This window comes from Pimephales promelas, chromosome 8, assembly GCF_988280905.1.
Source record: "Pimephales promelas chromosome 8, fPimPro1.hap1.1, whole genome shotgun sequence".
NCBI lineage: Eukaryota > Metazoa > Chordata > Actinopteri > Cypriniformes > Leuciscidae > Pimephales > Pimephales promelas.
In genome coordinates, this window is record NC_142776.1 from 23,004,694 (window position 1) to 23,024,601 (window position 19,908).

Sequence of the window (19,908 nt, forward strand, 5' to 3'; positions counted from 1 at the left end):
CACAGGCTGCAGCAGCCCATGCATGGATTTATCACATCATATTACTTCTCAGGCATGTTTAACATTGGCCTACTTGTTTCTGATTGCTGCAGTATTAGAGAAGAGAAAAGCAAGGCTGCTTTAAATGGAGTTTCATTTAACAGAAGCTACTCACCTACAGTGAGATAAAATGTTTTTACACTGCTACTGATGTACAAGCTCACTTCAGTCTAGCAAATGTACAGTGGATTAGGGATTTATAGCTCTACTGCTTGCATGAAAGAGAAAAAAAAAAAACGAAAATAGAGTTAGTAGGAAAATTTCACAGCAACCAGATAACGGGGATGCGTAAGAGGAACAGCATGCATACAAATGTTTTATCCAAAACCCTGAATTCATGGTCAGTACACAGGTTTTTTTCAGTATAATAGCACACTACATACATTCAGAAACCTTGCACTATGTACAGTGTTGTAAATGGCATTTTTACATTAAGGTGTTTTACATCGAGTGACACACCACATGATCATTTACTGTAAGAGAAACAGTCAACAACTGCTGAAATTATGATATGCAAGTCAATACAAAAGTCTTTGAGAGCAATAATGTTTGTGATTATTTGTAACAAGAAAAGTAATATCAGTTATATAAATTGAGAAGATGATTTATGGAAATCATAATAGAAAGGACAATTAATAAAAAAAAGAGTGTTCACAGCAAAATCCACATATCCTGCCAGAAAGTGAAAAAGCCCTCAGGTGAAGCCGAACTTCAGCACAGAGACAGCCCAGCAACCTCCATTTATACTTGAAAACTAAAATAAACCATCTTTGAATGCTTATTTTATAAGATCTCAGTTTTACAGTGCTCTATCAAGTTGCCAAGAGTTAATGCACTGATCAAAACAAAGGGAATCAATCATCTTTATAAAAGTCAACTTTGATTATTACTAGAAATGCACTGAAATTAAAAACCGGGCTGAAAAATAAAAACTAAAAAAGTCCTTTAATTGCACAAAAGGCACTTTTTATAATAACTTTTTATTATCTCAAGTCCTATCAGGCAGGTCTGTCAGAGTATCGTGGAGGGGTGAGGTGTCTAAATTGCAACATCTAACATCTAGCAACTGAGGTGCCTCAAGTCTCAGTGCTTGGACCACTTCTCTTCTCCATCTACATGTCATCACTAGGATATGTCATTCAGAAACATGTTTTGTCCTATTACTGTATGCTGATGACACACAACTCTATCTCTCATTTCAGCCAGATTATCCGACAATATAGCTGCTCAGCCTAGCTGAAAGACATTTTCTTGCTGGATGCAGAACCACCACCTCCAACTCAACCTTGCAAAGACAAAACTGCTTGTGGTCTCAGCCAACTAAACCCTTAATCACAACTTTTCCAGGCAGCTAGGCTTGTAAACCATACTGTAACTCCATTAACGACACCCAGAAGCCTTGTAGTTTACATTGTTGATGTTCAGTTAAACTTCACAGAACACATTCCTAAAACTGCCTAGTCCTGTAGATTTTGTGCCCTTCCTATCATTGCTTGCTATACACAACTCCTTGTCCAAGCTCTTGTTCTATCCAGACTGGACTATTGTAATGCTCTCTTGGCAGGCCTTTCAGCATGTACTGTCAAACCTCTTCAACTGATCCAGTATGCTGCAGCAAGAGTGGTCTTTAACAAGCCGAAGAGAGTGCATGTCACAGTCACACCTCTCTTTATCAATTTGCACTGGTTGCCAATTGCCATAAAATTTCAAAAGGCACTGATGTTTGCCTACAGAACAACCACTGGCTCTATATCCCTATACCTCTACCTATATCCATATGCCTAAACTTACAACTTGAGAATATTAGTCTTTAGCCATTTTCAAGAAACTTTTTCAGCCACACAACACATTGATACTAACACTTGTATTCCGTATATCTATTTATTTTTTATTTACTTAAAACTTGCTACGTGTACTGTCTGTGCAATGTGATTGTGTACTGTGCTAGACTAGTCGCAGCACTTCCATATTGTTGCCCTTGTATACTTGTATATTGTTAGTTTGATTGCTTCTATTGTTCTCATTTGTACAGTTAAGTCGCGTTAGATAATACTGTCTGCTAAATGATTAAATATAAATGTAAATATAAATATAAATAACTTTTTAATGACAGAATTCTTTCTACTCTATATACATAAATTAATACAAACTGTATATAATAAACTGCAATAATGACAGATTTATTTATTTATTTTATGACAGATTTATTCAAACATACATTAATTATGTCACTAATAGGTTAGGTAAAAATATACAAATATGTAATACAGTGCATATATTTTGCAAAATGCTCTTCTCCAGAGTTATTTTTCTAGTTAACTTGTGAGTTTATGGACATTTAGCTTTTCTTGGGGTAAATTATGTTAAGGGACATTGAATAGCCTACAAGCTGTTTCATTGATGTCTGTCCTGGTTGAAACACTGATTCAACAATTAGACAGGAGTTTTTTTGTTAAGCTGTAATGTATCTTTCAACATACCTTCTGATGTTCACTCATGTTTATTTTGTGATGTAGTAAAGAGATTAGATGATCACTTAACGTCCGCTTAATTTGTGCTGCGCTACACCGGTCTGAGCGCCAAAATTACATTTACTGTTTGAATTTCGTAATAATTTTTTTTTTTTTTAAAAACAGAATTTTAAAGTTGAGACTTTGCTTCGTTATAAAAGTAACTATTAGTATTGGAAGGTAAATGGGCTACAAATGTGTAGTGAAGTTTTTTTTCACGTTGTGGATCAACAGAAAACAGCACTGACTAAAAGATTTTACATTTAAGAAACCATACAACATTACCGATTATTAAAATCAAGAAATTTATATTGTCAATCCAGAGCTAGTATCCACACAGCTGAGATAATTAATTATTTAATTTTGTTATCGTTTACATAGTGAAATAGACGATGAGCTCAGTAAAAAGAAGGGCTAATTAAACATGATTCGATCACTGATTTCGCCCTCCAAAACCATGTCCATCTAAAGGATTTCGGTAGTCAAAATGTTGGTGCATTCCAACATCCTGCCAGTCCAAAGAGGTTTTAAGCAAAGGTAATAAATTCATATTTTCTTATGCACTTACATAATGTTTTTGAGTGTCTATCAGCATATCAGCAGACTGTTTAGTCTGTACTTAAGTTGACATTCTGATTCTGATGAGGCCCTATGGGCTTTAATTTCTGCATGAGAGACTGCTGGGTTTCTCTAATCTCAGAATGTTATGCTGTAGGAATATTAAATGTTTTTTTTTTTTTTTAAATATAATTGCAAAATCAGCAAACACCACATAGCAAAGACCAACCTAACATTAGCATTGATGTTACACAATGTTATTTCAAATATTTAGAAAATTCAAACTGAGCCTTGTTTAGACATTGAGATGACTGTCAAAATGTGGCCAGATTTGCTTGAATTCACCTTACTGTTGCTGGCTACTAACGGAAATAACTTCAGTAGACTGTTCTACCGTGGAGACAGCAAAAATGAGGACACAGCCATGCACAAACGACAGGAGAATTAGAATACACACACACACACACACACACACACACATGTGTGTATATATATATATATATATATATATATATGTGTGTGTAGTTCAATACAGAACAGGTATCTGACAGTTTTATATAAATTGTTTCTACTGTAAACGCACAACTGTACAAACCAGCTTGCAACAGAAGTGCTGGGGTGAAACATAATCTCTGTTTGTACTGTTTGCACCTGTGCTCTTCTAACTCAAATGCACTTCAGTTCCTCTTAATTGCATCTAGTTGGTACTAATGTGGCAATATGAGCTGTAAAAAATGTTTTGTCAGGTAACCTAAATGTGGAAAATTAACTGTTTACAGAAAATGTGCACTATATCACTGTAAAAAGTGGAAACCCATTGTTACCTTAATGGGTTAGTTCACCCAATGATGGAAAAAAAAGAAAAAACTGTCATGAGTTACATACTCACCCTTTTGTCATGTTAAACCCGTAAGATTTTCAGTAATCTTTGAAACCCAAATGAAGATATTTTACAACATGAGGGTCAGTAATTGATGTTGTAATTTAAATGTGTTCATGAACTAACCATTTAAAAGGTGCTCTATGTATAATTCAGAAACCCTTGTGATTAGCGACATCGCTGGCCGTTGAGTGAACTGTAGCCAACAACTTATTGAACGTGCTCCCACTCGTGCACACATGATTTCAAGAGTAGATGTTAAAACTTTCTTGCTGATTTGTAACTCGGGTTTCGCCAAGATAAACAAAACTAAGAAGTAGCTTTACAGTAAACTATGCTTCTCTATCCATTTACGCTTCCTTCCATATGGTGGTGTGACTCCCCTTCTGGCGCGTCAGCACACGCGATGGCTGCAACTACAGGACCAGTGCGACAACCGTCTGGTTTGAGCCGAGTAGGGGACATCTCTAATGTCTTCAAGTGGGCATCTTCCGTCCTCAGTGTTTCGTCGACTAGCCTAAGAGGACTTAACAGTGACTCTGGTGTCCCCCCCCCCCCCCCTCCGTCCCCCACTCAACTCAGCCAAGTATACTGACCTCTACATCCCCCCTGCTGCTGAGACCTAACCACAATCTCTCAACAACCCAACCATACGCGCCAACCCGTTTGACTAATGGCTCTTTCAGACTGCACGATTTTCAAAGTAGTCAGGTCGCTGCTCTTTTCACACTGCATGACTATCTTGGCCAGCATTCAGTCGCTGCTGTGTTCACACTGGACGATGGATCGGCGACAGAAGGTTTCACACTGCATGACTTTAGAAAAATCGCCGACAGACTCTGTCTAGCACGCTGCACGCAAACTACATTTCACAACAAACACGCGTGAGATATGAAAAGGAAACAACGCGCGACACCACACGTGCAAGACCGGAGTTCTCACGTGAGACTTTTTTTTTCGACCCGGTTGTGGTACAGCTGGTGAAACAGACACGAGTGCTCCTGCCAAATTTCTACTAATTTTTCTTCCATTTATTGTGTCCAAATAGACCGAGAAGAAGCTTTTTTTGTTGAAACAATGCCATATCATGTTGATATGTGATCTATAACTCCTCCCCGAACTCCCTGCTGCTCTGTATCTTGCTCTCTCACTGGCTGCCGGTGATCGCCGATGTAGTTTTCAGTCAAAACACTTTTCACACAGCAGGATTTTGAATCGCCGACAGGTCCAGATATTTAGCATGCCAAATATCTCACGGGCGTCGGCGACTCGTCGGTGATTCTCTCAGTTCGCGTCTTTGTTCATTCACACTGCGTGATTGTCACTCGCGTGAACGAGCGCCGATTTGCCTGTGATTTCGGGCATTTGTCGGCGATTTCTCAAAACCTGTCGGCGAGCCAAAATCGTGGCTAAAATCATGCAGTCTGAACTCGGCATAAGGCTGTCGAGCCCCACTGGTGCATTAATGCAGTTTCAGTGGCAACGGTTCCGTATGGCATACCACCTACCACAAAACACAATATCTGCCCAACCACCCATCATTCACGCAATATACACAGGAACGTATAACTGTAATTACTATTCAAACTACACGAATAAACCAACAGACTCTTCAAGCTTTCAAGAATTCTATGAAACCGTAGTGTGGCGGCCTGTACTCAGCCAGCTAGAATCTTTCCGTCTTAACCACAGCTAGTTGCTGCTCCTTTCTGTTGCTTCAGATAAGTTCAAGAGTGCGACGCAACTCTTGGCCACTGAATCCGACGTCTCTGAGGAACCGGGTTGTAGAGTGTGCCACAAAACCTTGACAACCCACTTCCACTGGATAAACTTGGGTTCTCCTTCCTTGCTGTTCTGTTCTTCAGTGGCCAGATGAGCATACCACAGTACAATGCTTCATCTACCGCATCCTCCCATTGCACTGTTAGCTCTATTAGCTGAACCATGCGTGCTGATCCAGACCACAAAACAATATCTGGTCGTAGGTTAGTGGTGCCAATCTCAGGTGGAAAAATAAGCCGTTGATCAAGATCAGCCAGCATCTTCCAGTCCCTATAGCAGCTGCCAGTTGTCCTGTGCGAGAATTGGTGTTTACACCTTTTCTTGGTGGTTGCTTGCCTGAGCGGAGGAATATTGTTTTCTGCGTGTAATGTTTTGCTATTGGTCATGCTACGCTTGCCTTCCAATGCTAAAGCCAAATATCGCAGTACTTAGTCATGGCGCCAAGTAAACCGACCTTGGCTAAGAACCACCTTACATCCTGTTAAAATGTGCCTTAATGTGGCAGGTGATGAACACAAAGGACAAGAGGGATCCTCTCCTACCCAGAGGTTTAGGTTCTGCGGTGATGGGAGAATGTCATATGTTGACCTATGTAATAAGGAAACTGAACCTACTCTCTTCCATTGACCAAAGGTCTTGCCAGCCCATCTTGCATGGTTCCACTCAATGACAAAATAACACACAGCAAAAATACCAGGGTTGAGAAAACAGCAGTTAGAAAGCATCTAATCACAGCAATGTGGATATGTTTGAACTACTCGGCAATTCACCTCTCATTTTTTTAAGTTTCGATACAAGCTGTTCACACATTGGCAATAAAGAAAGCAATTAATACATGAACATTCTTACATATAGCCCCTTTAAAGAGTAAAAAAAAATAAAGAGTAAAATAAGAATAATATTTTTGACTTAAAATTAGTTAATTTAAATGTTACCATTTTTTGGTTGTTTTTTTCAGTACACAAAAATTTGGTGTCTCAATCACCATTTGTGGTTGAAATGAACCACATGAACAGACAAAAACCTGTGATGATTATATCTGAGCAGACCTGATGGTCTACACTGGCAGTAAGAAAAGAGTCCAAGCATGTTTCTAAAAATATTGATGTCTGAACATCTAAGCGAGATATCTTGAACCATAGTTGCCGTATCTTATTTTCACTCTTTGCGGACATAGCATTAACACATACAGAGGATGACATTACTCACCAAATGTGACCCAACCACTCAAAATATAAATCAAATATAACATATGCTATGCTTGTACTCTTTGCATCAACTCAAATGCTATTATTTATTTTAATAATTCTAAAAACCTTTTACTTTGGTTATGCAGCAAACAAGGTCTTGACTCCAAAGTTTTAATCTAAACCACAGCAGACTGCTATAATTAATATATGTGTGCGTGAGGGGGCTCGGGGGGTAGAAAGTGTTGCGTCATGTCACACTGCTTATTGAATGAACTGTTTCTCTTGTCTGTCACTGCCTATGGGCCAATGAATGGCTTCTGACAATGTTGCATGAAACCTCAAACAAAACATAAAAGATTCAAAGAATTGAGACTATTTATGCAAATATAAAGCCTATTTACTAATAACTTCTATTACCATGAATATTTACTATTTTAAAAATCATTAAATAAAAAGTGACAGGGGTCAATTTAAGGAATATGATGAATGGAAATTACAGTTTGGGTTTTCTAAGTACATCTAGCTCTTTAGTCCATGGAAAAAATAGAATGGACCTACATGGACTGGACTCATCATATAAGCCACTTTCATGTTTCATGTAATAGTAGCCTAAGGCTGTGAAAATGGTCTTCATTGTAAAAAACCATCAGAAAACAGAACTGCATACAGAGAAATGTACTGTAATGTACCTTAAGAGCAAATTAAAGCAGTGGCCTGCGGACCACAGGGCAAAACTCTGGGCAGCATGAAGAACAGCATTAGTCTTCTTATGTTGCACTAACATACAAAGAGCAAAACTCTAAATGTTACTCTAAGGATAGCAACATTACATAACATTTTGAGTATCTGTCAAAATCACTAAGACATCAAACATAAGTATATAAGTAGTATGACATATTGCAAAAATAAACAGAAAATACCTTGAGACAAGTAATGGGAGACATATACAACAACAAAAAACTAGAAAAACTGTAAAAAGTATAAGACTGCTTACATACTGCAAAGCTGTTACTATTATAGTTTACTAAAACTGAAAAAAAAACAATAAAAAAGTGTTACTTGAAATAAAATAAACATCTGAAATGAAATACAATAAAAGGTGACATGTTTCCCTTTAGTTTAACTAAATCATTAAAATAATTATTTTATAAACATGTAATACAAACTAGAAAAAAATAACTGTAAGACAACAAAATGACTAAAACTAAGTAAAATGAAACTGGAAAACAAAAATAAAAACTAAATATAAAGAAAAAGTATAGTATCTCAATGATAATAAAATAACACTGCAAACCCTAATGAGTTCAATTTACTCAAAACCTTTGAAGAAACTGTACATTTAAAATATAATTGTTTTAACTTAATAAGCTCAAGAAATAAGCTTAAGTCAAAATTATTAAAAATGTAATTTTGGCTGGACATCAGGCAACGGACAAAATACATTTTAATACACATAAAACTGCACTTTTATTAAATACTTGCATGGGAGAAATTGAATGAGTTTAACATGGCCCATGTGAACCATCAACAATACTCAAAAGAGCTAAAGCCTATTTTATCTTTGAATAACAACTACTGCATATACCCTCATAAGCTCACATGTTTTGATCAAGCATACATAATTCAATTATTCAAGCACAAGGGCTTGTGGGTATTCCCTTAGCCTCAATTTTGTACTTGATCATTTTGAGTTATTAACACTTCAAAACTTATTTTTAGGGTTTTTGAAGCCAAATTAATTCATTTAGCCAAAATGGGACTGTGACACTAGTAGGACCGGACCACTTGATTGTTTTTATTAATAACACCACACATCTGATTGGAACTTTACAAGAATGTAAATCAGCACAATGTGTCAAATTGTGCTCATTTTTGAAAATTGCCATCACAATACTGATGAGATCTATTCACACAAGGCCGATTCACAGCTGCATAAACAAGCTGATCCTATTCTGCTGATTGGACTATTTGTATTTAGGAGACTTTTTAAGGCTGCACTGAAGGCATATTGCTTGAAAAACACCTAGAAATCATATTTTTTATACACAGACAACGGTTGGCATTTGGCAGCAGGACAGCACGTATCAGTGCCCTTGGTGACAGCCTCCATTCCTCCCTGCTCTCTCCAAGCTCCTGGAACAGATCCAGCAGGCCTTCCAACTCACTCTTCTGCTAGCAGAGGGCTATTTATCTCTTGACAGCCACAAGGCCCATCATACAAACATCTCTCCACCGGCCGTGCCACTCAGCTTTTGTTCAGCTGTCACGTTTTCTTTGGTCCAATTTTTTTGGCACTGCCACCCCTAATCTGTTTACACCTGACCTGTCCAGCAACTTATCTGCAGCATGCATACTTTCTCAGAATATGACAGCTTAGCATGTAAAGTGAAATGCCATTTCTAAGTCTGCTATGTTCAGAAATATCTGCTTAAATGTTCCAGGAAGTCCAGAATGAAGGACGGTATCACTAAGGAACAATATAAAAAATTATGGTAGATTCTCATATCGGCATTTTCGCAGCACATTTCTGTGTTAAATAAAAAAAATTATTAAGACAGACAAATCCCTAGACTATATGTCAAACTCTAAAAATTACCTGAATAAATGGCTGCTGAGCCATGATAAGAGGCGACCCTAGGTAGCTATAAGACTGTCTTAACCTGTTTAAGTAATAGCATTTTAAAGGGGTTATATTGTAAAGGTGTAAAATTTTTAAAAAGGCATGGAGTACTGCTTTGAATGCACTGCAATTTTTTTCTGTTTCATGAGGTCATTGAATGCATGAATTTGACAAATGCCCATTTGAAGTTTGATTTGACTTGCTGACATGTGTGAATCCCTGAAATGGATAAAAAATAAAAGACAGGGCAGGGTGGTCTAAAGAGCCCCATAAAAAGACCCATTCTGGTCTGAAACAGCACCTAAAAAAACTTGGCAAGATGCAGAATGCCTGCCCTGAATCGCATAAATTGTTTTCAAGATTTGTTTGTTAAACACCTCATGAGATATAAAAATGAAATTCTTATTTTGAATGTATATTATTTTTTATTAGTTTTTATCTTAAAAGTATGTATGCAAGTATACAATTTCAGCACTTTCTGTAGCAAGGGGCCACTAATGAGGTAAATGGCCCCTCATCATAAAATAAATAAATAGGCCAATATAAATATCAGAACAGCGATTGATCGATAGCCTATTCTCTGAAACTGTGTTGTGCCATTAATATTTAATAGGACATACTTCGACATACTTAAGCAATCACTTTTTTTACATTGGCCTTTAGACCGTTGGCCCCAAGTGCTGAATCTCATGCATCTGAATAGCCTATCATCACGCAATAGTTTTAAAATTACTTGGCAAGATTACTTACACTGAATCGTTGAGTAATTGTCCATCAGACTATTCTACGGATTGTTTGGTACTCCAGCAGTAATCCCAGGACGAATGTAGTGCTGAGACACGAGTCACATCACACGACGCTTCGGTCTGTCCTCCGCTCCAGCGTTTCCCTTACATCAATGCAGCACTGAACGGACATAATGCGCTGTGCTCTGACAAACTGTTCTACTGATGCCTTACTGAAATGACGCAAAAATTAATTATGTTCAAAGCATTTAAGAATATGTCTATTGAGCCATGCCCTCCCGTTGATGTGGAGGAATGGAAATTCAAGTTCATTGCCAACGATTAAATCGTATCTGCTTCTCTCGTTACGCATATTCAATGAAGCAAATAGACGGCTCTCTCAAGACAAGTGGCATGTCGTGACGGGATAGAGTAAATAGCTACGGCCCGCTCATTTCCTCTTGTATTCGACCCATCTTGCCCCTTGTTTCTGTTTAAAGAATCAAATCCAGCGCGGTGAGACAGCGGATGAGCGCGCGGCAGTTCCTCAGGATCTCAAGAGCGCAGCGCGAGACTCTGTCCCCGGTAGCGGAGAGTCGGATCATCAGAGGGAGTGATCGGAGGAGAGGAGAGAGGAGTGGTCTGAGTGAGAGAGAGAACGTGCGAGGGAGAGGCAGAGAGAGGGGGAAACCGGTATGACGTGACTCCATCTCTCTAACGACTCTATTCTGCTCATCTGCTCAATTTGTTTTATTGAGTTAGATGATGGAATGTGTCTCTCGTCAGCGTCACAACCCCTACAAAACTTTTCATTTTCAAAAATTTCATTAAACTGAGCTGAATTAATCATTGATCATAAGTTTGTTTCACTCACTTGGGACTTTGTTATTTGGACATGTTTGTCTGGTAATGAATTGGAGAAAATTCATTCATGTCTGTGTTTTTTTTCAGAACTATTTTATTATGATAATGTTGGTCAACTTGTGGTTTTAAATGTTGTTTGCGTATTTCTTCTTTGTATGAAGGGCCATGATGGCTGATTTGGTTCAAGTAATTAAAACATATTTAATTTTATGTCCATTTAATTTTTTTTTTAATTAATTGAAATTAAAATGGGCCTAATACAAAAAAAACTGTTTTAAGACGTTTTTTCCATGCATATTTTAAAGTTATAAATTAAATAAAGTTGAACTGTTTTTCAAGATTAGGACGTTAAATTTATTTGTTTTTTGTAGTAATGGGGGAATTTAAAATTCAGCTGCTAGTCATTAATTTTCAGAAATCAGGAAAATATATTGTACTGCATTTTACATATTTCCTCTAGATATAGCAAATACAAAGATTCATGTAACTTACTGTAAAAAATACAACAATTTAAAAATACTGTTATTTACTGTAATCAGAGAACACAGTAAAATTCTGTAAATTAAATTACTGAAACGCTGGAAAAAATACATTAACTGGCTGGTAACCCTGCTGCCAGTATTTTACTGTAAAATTGACCGGTAATTTTTAGAGAAGATCTCATTGCCCTTCACAAACAAGGAACAGCAAACAAAAAGATAGCGAAGGCACTAAATGTTCCTATAGAGACACCGTTGGAAGCATAGTTGAGAACTTCAAAGTTAAATAAACAGTGGTAACACTACCTGGATGGGAAAGAAAAAGGAAGCTATCAACGGCTTCAACCAGATTTCTGAGAAGGCAGGTTCAGAAAAACTCTTGCGTGACTGCAAGAGACCTGCAGCAAGACTTGCTGGCAACAGGCACTGAAGTCGTGAACTAAACGCATGCGGTTTCCATGCCAGAACTCCAAGACGTTCACCACTACTGACCCAAAAGCAAAAGAAAAGACGGCTCCGATTTGCTCAATCATATAAATAAGCCACAGAAGTTTTGGGATTCTGTTCTGTGGAGCGATGGAACATGTTTAATGGAACTTTTAGGCCCTTTGGATCAGCGGAATGTCTGGAGGAAGAATAATGAAGCAATCAATCAATCAACATTTATTTGTTGAGTACATTTATTAAACACAAGTTGACCAAAAATACTCAAACACAACAACAACTTAATATAAGTTAATATACGTTGGCTGACACTGAGCCAGAGATGGACACTGGCAATTTACCATTTACAAGGAAAGTTAAATTACTGGTAATACGCTCTGTGTATACGCAAAATGAAGATTACAGGTATGATCACAAACTACGTCATTAATTACGATTACGTGATTAATCAGCACTTACAGTTTTTCCTATCTAAATATCTGCAAGATGGTCATCTTTGACCGTTGCCCGACGTCTCACAGCTATTTCAACGTTTTGCACTCGTGACCCAGTCTTTTTTTCTTTCCATTTATCAACGTTGCAGCTCTGCAGTTGGATAGTATTATACACGCCTCGTGTTTTTAAGAGCCAAAGCCCATCCGTTCGATCATTCCATTCTGCCTTTCACTCAGACGTCAAAAAAATGCTGACAGATTGAACAGATAGTGAAACTAAAGCACTTTCTAAAAATTCTAAAAATGCGCATAAAAAAGGTATGCGCTCGATTGAGTCAGATACATTTTTTATCCAATAAGAAAACATGCGCATAAACTCATTTATCAATAAATTCCTCAATGCGACATTTTTTTGATTTGATATTTAGCTGTTATTTATCGCCAGTTTATCAGGAAGTGACAGTTTTGTTCTCTTCAACTCACTGGATGGAAACTGTCCATACAGTTTAATCCAAAGACGACACTTGTCAGGATTTGACTTCGGACACCCCCCTCCTACCTCTCTGGGAAACGCGTATCTGTGTTACAAATACCCCAGGCACAACGTTTAACCATATTTTTGATAAAACTACGACGGTAATAGCCTGCTGAGACCAACAACATGAGATGCATGTGTTGAAAGTTAATGGAGCGCTGTGAAAAAAGTGTCAGACCTCTGTGGAAGCTCGTTCTTGGCTGCGCTGTGATTTGGTCAATCTACATTCTAGGGCGTGGCTTAGCCAAAGGCGAATTGTAATGATTTATGAAAAAAAGTAATTATGGAGGTTTCTGCATGACAGCAACAATATTTTATTATACATTTGTCCATGACCTCCTCCTATCCAAGCCCACTGGATAAAAGTGCCCTGGTATCTTTAACTTTGATATGTGAACTTGTGAAAGTGCATTTGAGAGTAAGCTGTCTGATTTCAATAGCAATATTCCCAAGAAATATTTCTTTTTATCTAAAGTGACTTTTCATTTGGTTTGCTTTCCATGCGTTCAAGGCCTTTCTTTACAGAATCTGACAAGTCCACATGCCTGATTCTATTCTGAAAAGCAGGCTAAACTCCTAAATGGATTACATGGTCAGCTGCATCTAGGGGAAAACACACACAATTTCCTTTATCTTCCAAACGTCATGACATTACAAAGTCTAAATAAAATAAACCCAGGTTCTGAGAATTGCTCAAGCAAAATAGTTCATTTATAAGATTATACTTGAATCATAGCATTAGTTAATTAGTAGACAGTCATTTTTTTACCTTTAAAATGTCACAGTAACTACAGGTCACATTAACGTGATTTTTAAAATTTTTACATTATTAAAAATGACCATTATTAATTCACCCTCATGTGGTTCCAAACCTGCATTTTTAAAAGTCTAAAAAAAACTAGCTTAGCTTCTAAACTAAGCAACCATCTTTAATATGCTTTAAGCATCTTAAATAGCTAATACTATATCACTATGCAAATGAAGCACCAAACATACTGTACACCTTTAGCTCAAATGTAAATACTGTATGTCTGTAAACCAGGCTTAAGTTTTACAATGCTGTTAACCACTTCAGCAACATCGGCCAAAATTTGCATTTTTTTTTTGGTTTCATAAAAATCCCCACAGGTATACTAAAGTAATAACTATTTCATAAAAGATCTGCATAGCTTATATATCAATCTGAGGGCCCTTTAGTGCTTAGATCAGGATATTGGCAAAGCTCCTTAGCTTTATGTGTTTTAAATATGCTGCTAGCAGAGACTTCTCAGTTTCATATGGCTGTCAAATCAGCTGACTGGAGTGATAGTAAAATGTACCTGCTACTGAAACACATTTCACACCCAGAGATTTGTCTCTTTATTCTCTCACCTTATTTTACCTAACAGACATTATTCTGAATGCAGTAGAACGGAACAGATCGGTAAACTGACACCAAATTTGACAATTTAGTCAAACGCAAGAGATCACTGAGGGAATGAAGTGGGGGCTTTTGGATAAGGCAACTTTTTACATTTCTCTGTGAACTTTTCAGAGAAATATATGAATGACAAAACAAAACAGGACATAACAGAGCATAACCACAAATATATATAAAGTATGCCGTGTCAATGATTATGTATAGCAAGTTCAATATCGAGGACTTTATCAGAAATATGTTCAGTTGGTCAAATATGGACTATTGTCTGTATGTAACATCAGAAGGAGTCTATGAGTATGTATATTAAGTTAAAAAATTCCAGGACTTTTTGGTCAGAAATATGAACAGAAATATGACATATTTCTTTCAACAGGTCATCAAACCAGAATCAAGGATCCTAAATCTTCTATGCAGTAACAATACTCAAGATGATATACCACTGACTTCTATGGTTGAAAATTAAACAGGAAAGTTAGATTGTATAAGCGATTGTGTTGTTCTGTTCTTGGGTGTGATAAACGAACATTGCAGTCATTTTGATGTTCCTAAATCCGAACCGCTGAAGACGCAGTGGCTGAGTTTTGTTTTTGAAGGGAATATTCCCCACAATCAGCATTAATGCTTTCATGTTTGCACAAATCTTTTCTCACCATACTGCTTAATAAATGAGGACCAGTATAAAGCTGGTTTTGCTAAGTTGCTCCTGAAAAAAAGAAAAAAAGAACCAAATATTCATGTCTCTGCCGCACCTCCAGAAGAAGTGAGTGTAAAGTTTTATTAACCGTTATATTAATCTTTGCAATTCGCTTGCACGCTTCACGATGAATGCGGCTAAGGTTTACACTCAGTGTTCATTACAACGTGTTTTCTATACAACGTTCTCAATATAATTCATAATCCCACGTTTATAATGAACAACGGGTTATGGTTATTGTGTTATTACAAACTGTGACCGTAAACATCAGTAAACGCAGCGTTCGTATCTCGCTACTCTACCATGCCAGTACATACAAAGATTGATCATAGTGACATTACTTTAATCAACCATTCAGAAACGTCCTTCGAGCCTCAATTGTCGAACTTTTTGGTGGCCGTCATCTTGTTCCAGATCCGACTCTGGTTCAAACTGATACGGTTGCACAGATGTGTCCTCAAAGACTCCTGCTGCCATTCTTTCTCCAAAAAATAACTTCAACCGTTGTCAATGCAACACTCCATGTGTGTTGTGTCAAAACACTGCACAGAACGAAGAGGCGGGGTGAGATAAGCTCATTATCATTTAAAGACACATGCATGCTGAAAACAGAGCTGATTTGACCAGGTAAAATTTGTGTTTTCTTACAATGAGAATTTTTAATTAAATTTACTATGAACTTTTCATTTAGACCCTAAAGAATCAAATTAACTTGTATGAAAATGGCATTATATGACCCCTTTAAACCACATCAATTCAATAGCAAAACATGAGTATTTTCATCATTAATGAATGGACTATCCTCATGGATCTCGTGGATTTTCCTCTCTCCCTACACACATCTTTTACAGCACTTTCTAGACCTGCAGGTGCATTTGGACACCACCTCCCTCTTCCACTCACTGAGGTGAAAATACTTTTTTTGGGAAATAAAGGCCCCCTAAGGCTCTTTACTGCTACTCCAAAATGGCTGTGTTCATTCCCTACCATTTCCTTCCGAAAATATCAGATGAAACAGATTGCTATTGAAGAAACGTTGCAGTCATAACAACTCAATTTCACCTTTCCTTGCTGTCACATAACATCATAATGCACAGGAAAAAACAGAAGGTGGGAGAAAAACACCCAACACCCTGTGTGAAACCACCGAAGCGATCTTTTATTTTCCAAAATGTTTCAGCTCAGTCACAAACATTGGGGAAAAATTACCCACACATGCTTTCTATGTTGTATAAAGCGTAACTCCTGATGCCACTGACACCAAATGCCATTGTGTGTCAAATGGCCAATCATGATGTTACAAGTTTAATAAGAAACGACCATAATTGAGATTTGAGCAACATAAAAATTATTTGAGTGCATTTGCTTCCGGTATCATACGCTTACAATTAGGTTTGTAGTGCAATATGTTTACTGTGCTTTGTTCTTCTAGATTTTACCTTGCACATTCCAAGAACATAGCTTCTTCTGGATTGAAAATAAGTTAGGGGGATATATCTGGGTAAAATTATCAACAACATTTTTGATTTTGGTTTCCCACATAAAATGATCACATGGCTTCAGAAAACATGGAATACAAAGGATACTTGGAGGAGCTTTTTTTCATTAGAGCTTCAGACACTATAAGAAGTACAACAATAAAAACAATATAGAGCAATATAGAGTGGAAATGCCATGGAAAAATTATATAAATAATGAAATTAGTGGGTGTAATGTTTCTTTTAAAGTACAGAAAAGGTTAAAGCCAACAGAAATCATGGTCAACAGGGAGTTCTCAGTGAACTTCTAGTCACCTTTTTTCTGTTTTCAGGGCAAAATCCACACATGTGGGAACACTTGGGTTATTAGAAAAGTTCAGTAGTAAACTGTCCCATCACTGCTCCTCCAGAAGAGACCTGAGGCAATATTGTTCTGCTCAAGATGCATTTATTTATTTCTGCTTAAGGAACAGAGCTGTGCTTTTTCTCTTGCAATGAAATGTGCTTGCATTTGGAACAGCAGCTTTCTTAGTGCCAAGGGTGCTGTTGATCTGCCCCATGAATAATGCTTTTTTCTGCATTGAAAATGTTTTGCATTGAAAATTGACAGCTGCATTTTTGCTAAGGAAATTGCTAGCCTTAGTGCTAGCATACTAGCTAGATAGCTGCTCACTGATGCTAATAACTGAAAGGGACAATCTCCAGCTTCCTGACTGAAAACAATGTTTTCTATTCACAAAATCAGGTCTGACAGAATTCCTAATTTGTGAACAGATCTGTGCACACCTAATGATAAAACATGTGTCTATATACCCTAAAATAGATCATTTTGCCAACACCTGAGTATACAATATGATGACATGCCAAGTTATCCTTTATGCAGGTGTAAATGTGCAGACTCAGAGAGTTTCTGAAATACATTCACTATCTAACGTGCTTGAAGACAGCATGATATCATGCATCAATGGCCAAGCAGGAGACAATGAAGATGCAAAATTGTAAAGAAAGATAATATTTATACTGTATAGTTTCTGAAGCACAATTCTGCGCTTCATCTGAAGCAGGAATCTCAATGCTGCAACACTATTTGTACTTAGCTTCCCTGTGGGCTCTCTGTTGCCATAGCAACCTCATCCTCCTCTCCATTCTTTCTGGGTGAGAGCTGGGGAGATGGATAAAGTGCCTGAAGAGGAAGTGTAGGACAACAGGATTAGGAACTAAGTCCCGATCCTTCAAAGAGAGAAAATAATGGCAAAATGAGATGGCAAGTTCGGTCATCTAAGCACATTTTCCACAGACAAGGGCACCTACTGACCAAAAATGGCTGAATTACAGCAGATATATACATACATATAAACACACACTGTACCACGGTATTTCATTTGTAGAAATGTACAAAATCTTTTCTTACAATATCATTTGTCAGCGTTTACAATACATTTCAATTCATATTGCAAAATGCACACTTCTTTTTCTTGCCATCTTCATGTATTTTTTCCTCTATATTTTTCTTCACAGGCATCCCTATGGTACACAACGCATAGATGCACTTTGAAAACAACATTGTGATTTGTCTCTTCAGGTGGGGCTAGTTTCCGGGATAATGTTAACAGCTGAACAGATGCATATTTGTGTCAGATCAACTTGTGTAACAGATGGCATGAATATAACATGGAATCCTGAGCCCCAAAGCAAGAATTACACAGTGATATAATTCACCTTTACGGAACTGAATTGGACAACTGCATGGGGCCAAATGGATCTGAATGCAAAAAAAAAAAAAAAAATGTTTTGTGCATAACCACATATCTGCTAATCTCAGCTGTCTGAGTCAGACTGGTTAATCACTTGTCTGCCTGGCAGGGCAATTCTATTTGGCAAATCTATGCTTTAAGTATTCCAAGAACTGTCTCTGGGGTGCTCCAAGTCACTGTCTTCCCTTCTCCTTTGTTATTGTTTAATTATTAGGAAGGATTCATTCCAGTCAGGCAACAGGATTAGCCCCTCAAACCTAATGTCTGTCAAACTAATTATCCGATCTGTTTTCTTTGGAAGTGAGATAAGTTGAATACCTTAATAAAGGCAAGAATGATGGCATCAAAATGGACCATAATATTTGGTTGAAACAAATCAATCGAATAAAAGAAAAAAAATAATTTTTTAGACTGGTTTAAGCAATTTAGTTTCAACAAAAGACCCATAAATAAACAAACTACCAACGTAGCTGATAGGTGGTACAGATTGTCTGAATCCCAGATTCACTGGGTGATTTTAAACTGAGAGTTTTGCGTGTTCACCTGTATCTCTTCGAAAAGGAAGACGTGTCAGCCCTCCCATCATCCTGTCTCTGAGGCATCTCACAAGACTTAGCCTTGGGGATCTGAGCTTAAGCCTATAGAGTGAGCAGGACTGTTTCTCCCTCTCTCTCTTCTCCTGTAAAGACTTATGTCCCAGCCTGGAAAGAAGATGATGCTATTTCTTTTGACCTGAAGGACACTCTATTTACCGCTGCGTTGGTGTCGGAGGAACTCCATGTTAGTTCAGCTGATGCTCTCCTGCCTAACAGCCTTGAAGCATGGACTTCAGATGCCTACTCTGAAGTTCTACGGAGAGGCTGGGCATTGATTGGCCCTCTAGGCTGAGTGAGCATTTTCTGAGTGGCACTGTCTTGGCCTCAGACTGAACTCCCAGAAAAGTGCCCTCACTCCGAGTCAGCGGATGGTCTTTCTGGGGACACAACTGAACTCACACACTATTCAGCCACGGCTGTCTCCTTCTCTTGTTTTGTCGCTTCGTGCTTGCCTGTCTCATTTCAGATTGGTCAAAAGTGTGTCTGTGGGTCTTTGGGTTCTGTAGTTTTGGTGGGGATGCTTCACAGGATGCCAATTCAGTGGTGGACGAGATCCTTTTTGGTCTGCCAATCAGAGGGTAAGAGTCTTGCGCAGTTGCTTTCGAGATCTCGCCATTTGGTTTCACATTAAAGTTCTTGTATGAGATGCGAGCGTGGGCAGTGTCTGTCGTCGCTTTTCTATCATGGTCTTAAACTACTTTCTTCCAGTCCTCTGAGGCAATCACATCATTGTTCGGACAGAAGAAATGTCAGTGGTATCTTACATAACTAACAGGGGGTCTTTCAATCGCACCGCCTAAATCAGCTAGTGCGTCATTTGCACCTATGGTGGCAAGACAGGTTCTTGTTTGTAAAGGTGGTTTATATATCAAGTGCAGTGAATCTCACAGCAGACTTTCTGTTGCA

General features: G+C 37.8%; 1 protein-coding gene across 11 annotated transcripts in view; it reads right to left on the reverse strand.

The window, feature by feature from the left end:
* The window catches only part of lrrc7 (leucine rich repeat containing 7), a 136,727-nt gene that overhangs the window by 79,553 nt on the left and 37,266 nt on the right, over positions 1-19,908 (reverse strand). For 4 of the 11 annotated variants that reach the window (XM_039691365.2, XM_089134189.1, XM_039691374.2 and 1 more), the window contains exon 1: positions 10,330-10,938. The exons of 3 other annotated variants lie outside the window; for them this stretch is intronic. In XM_039691365.2, coding sequence (XP_039547299.1) covers positions 10,330-10,354 — 25 coding nt within the window. In that variant the 5' untranslated portion in view covers positions 10,355-10,938. Of the gene's footprint in view, positions 1-10,329; positions 10,939-19,908 lie in introns of those variants that run through there. 4 more of the 11 variants (XM_039691375.2, XM_039691367.2, XM_039691372.2 and 1 more) reach the window with 1 other exon arrangement.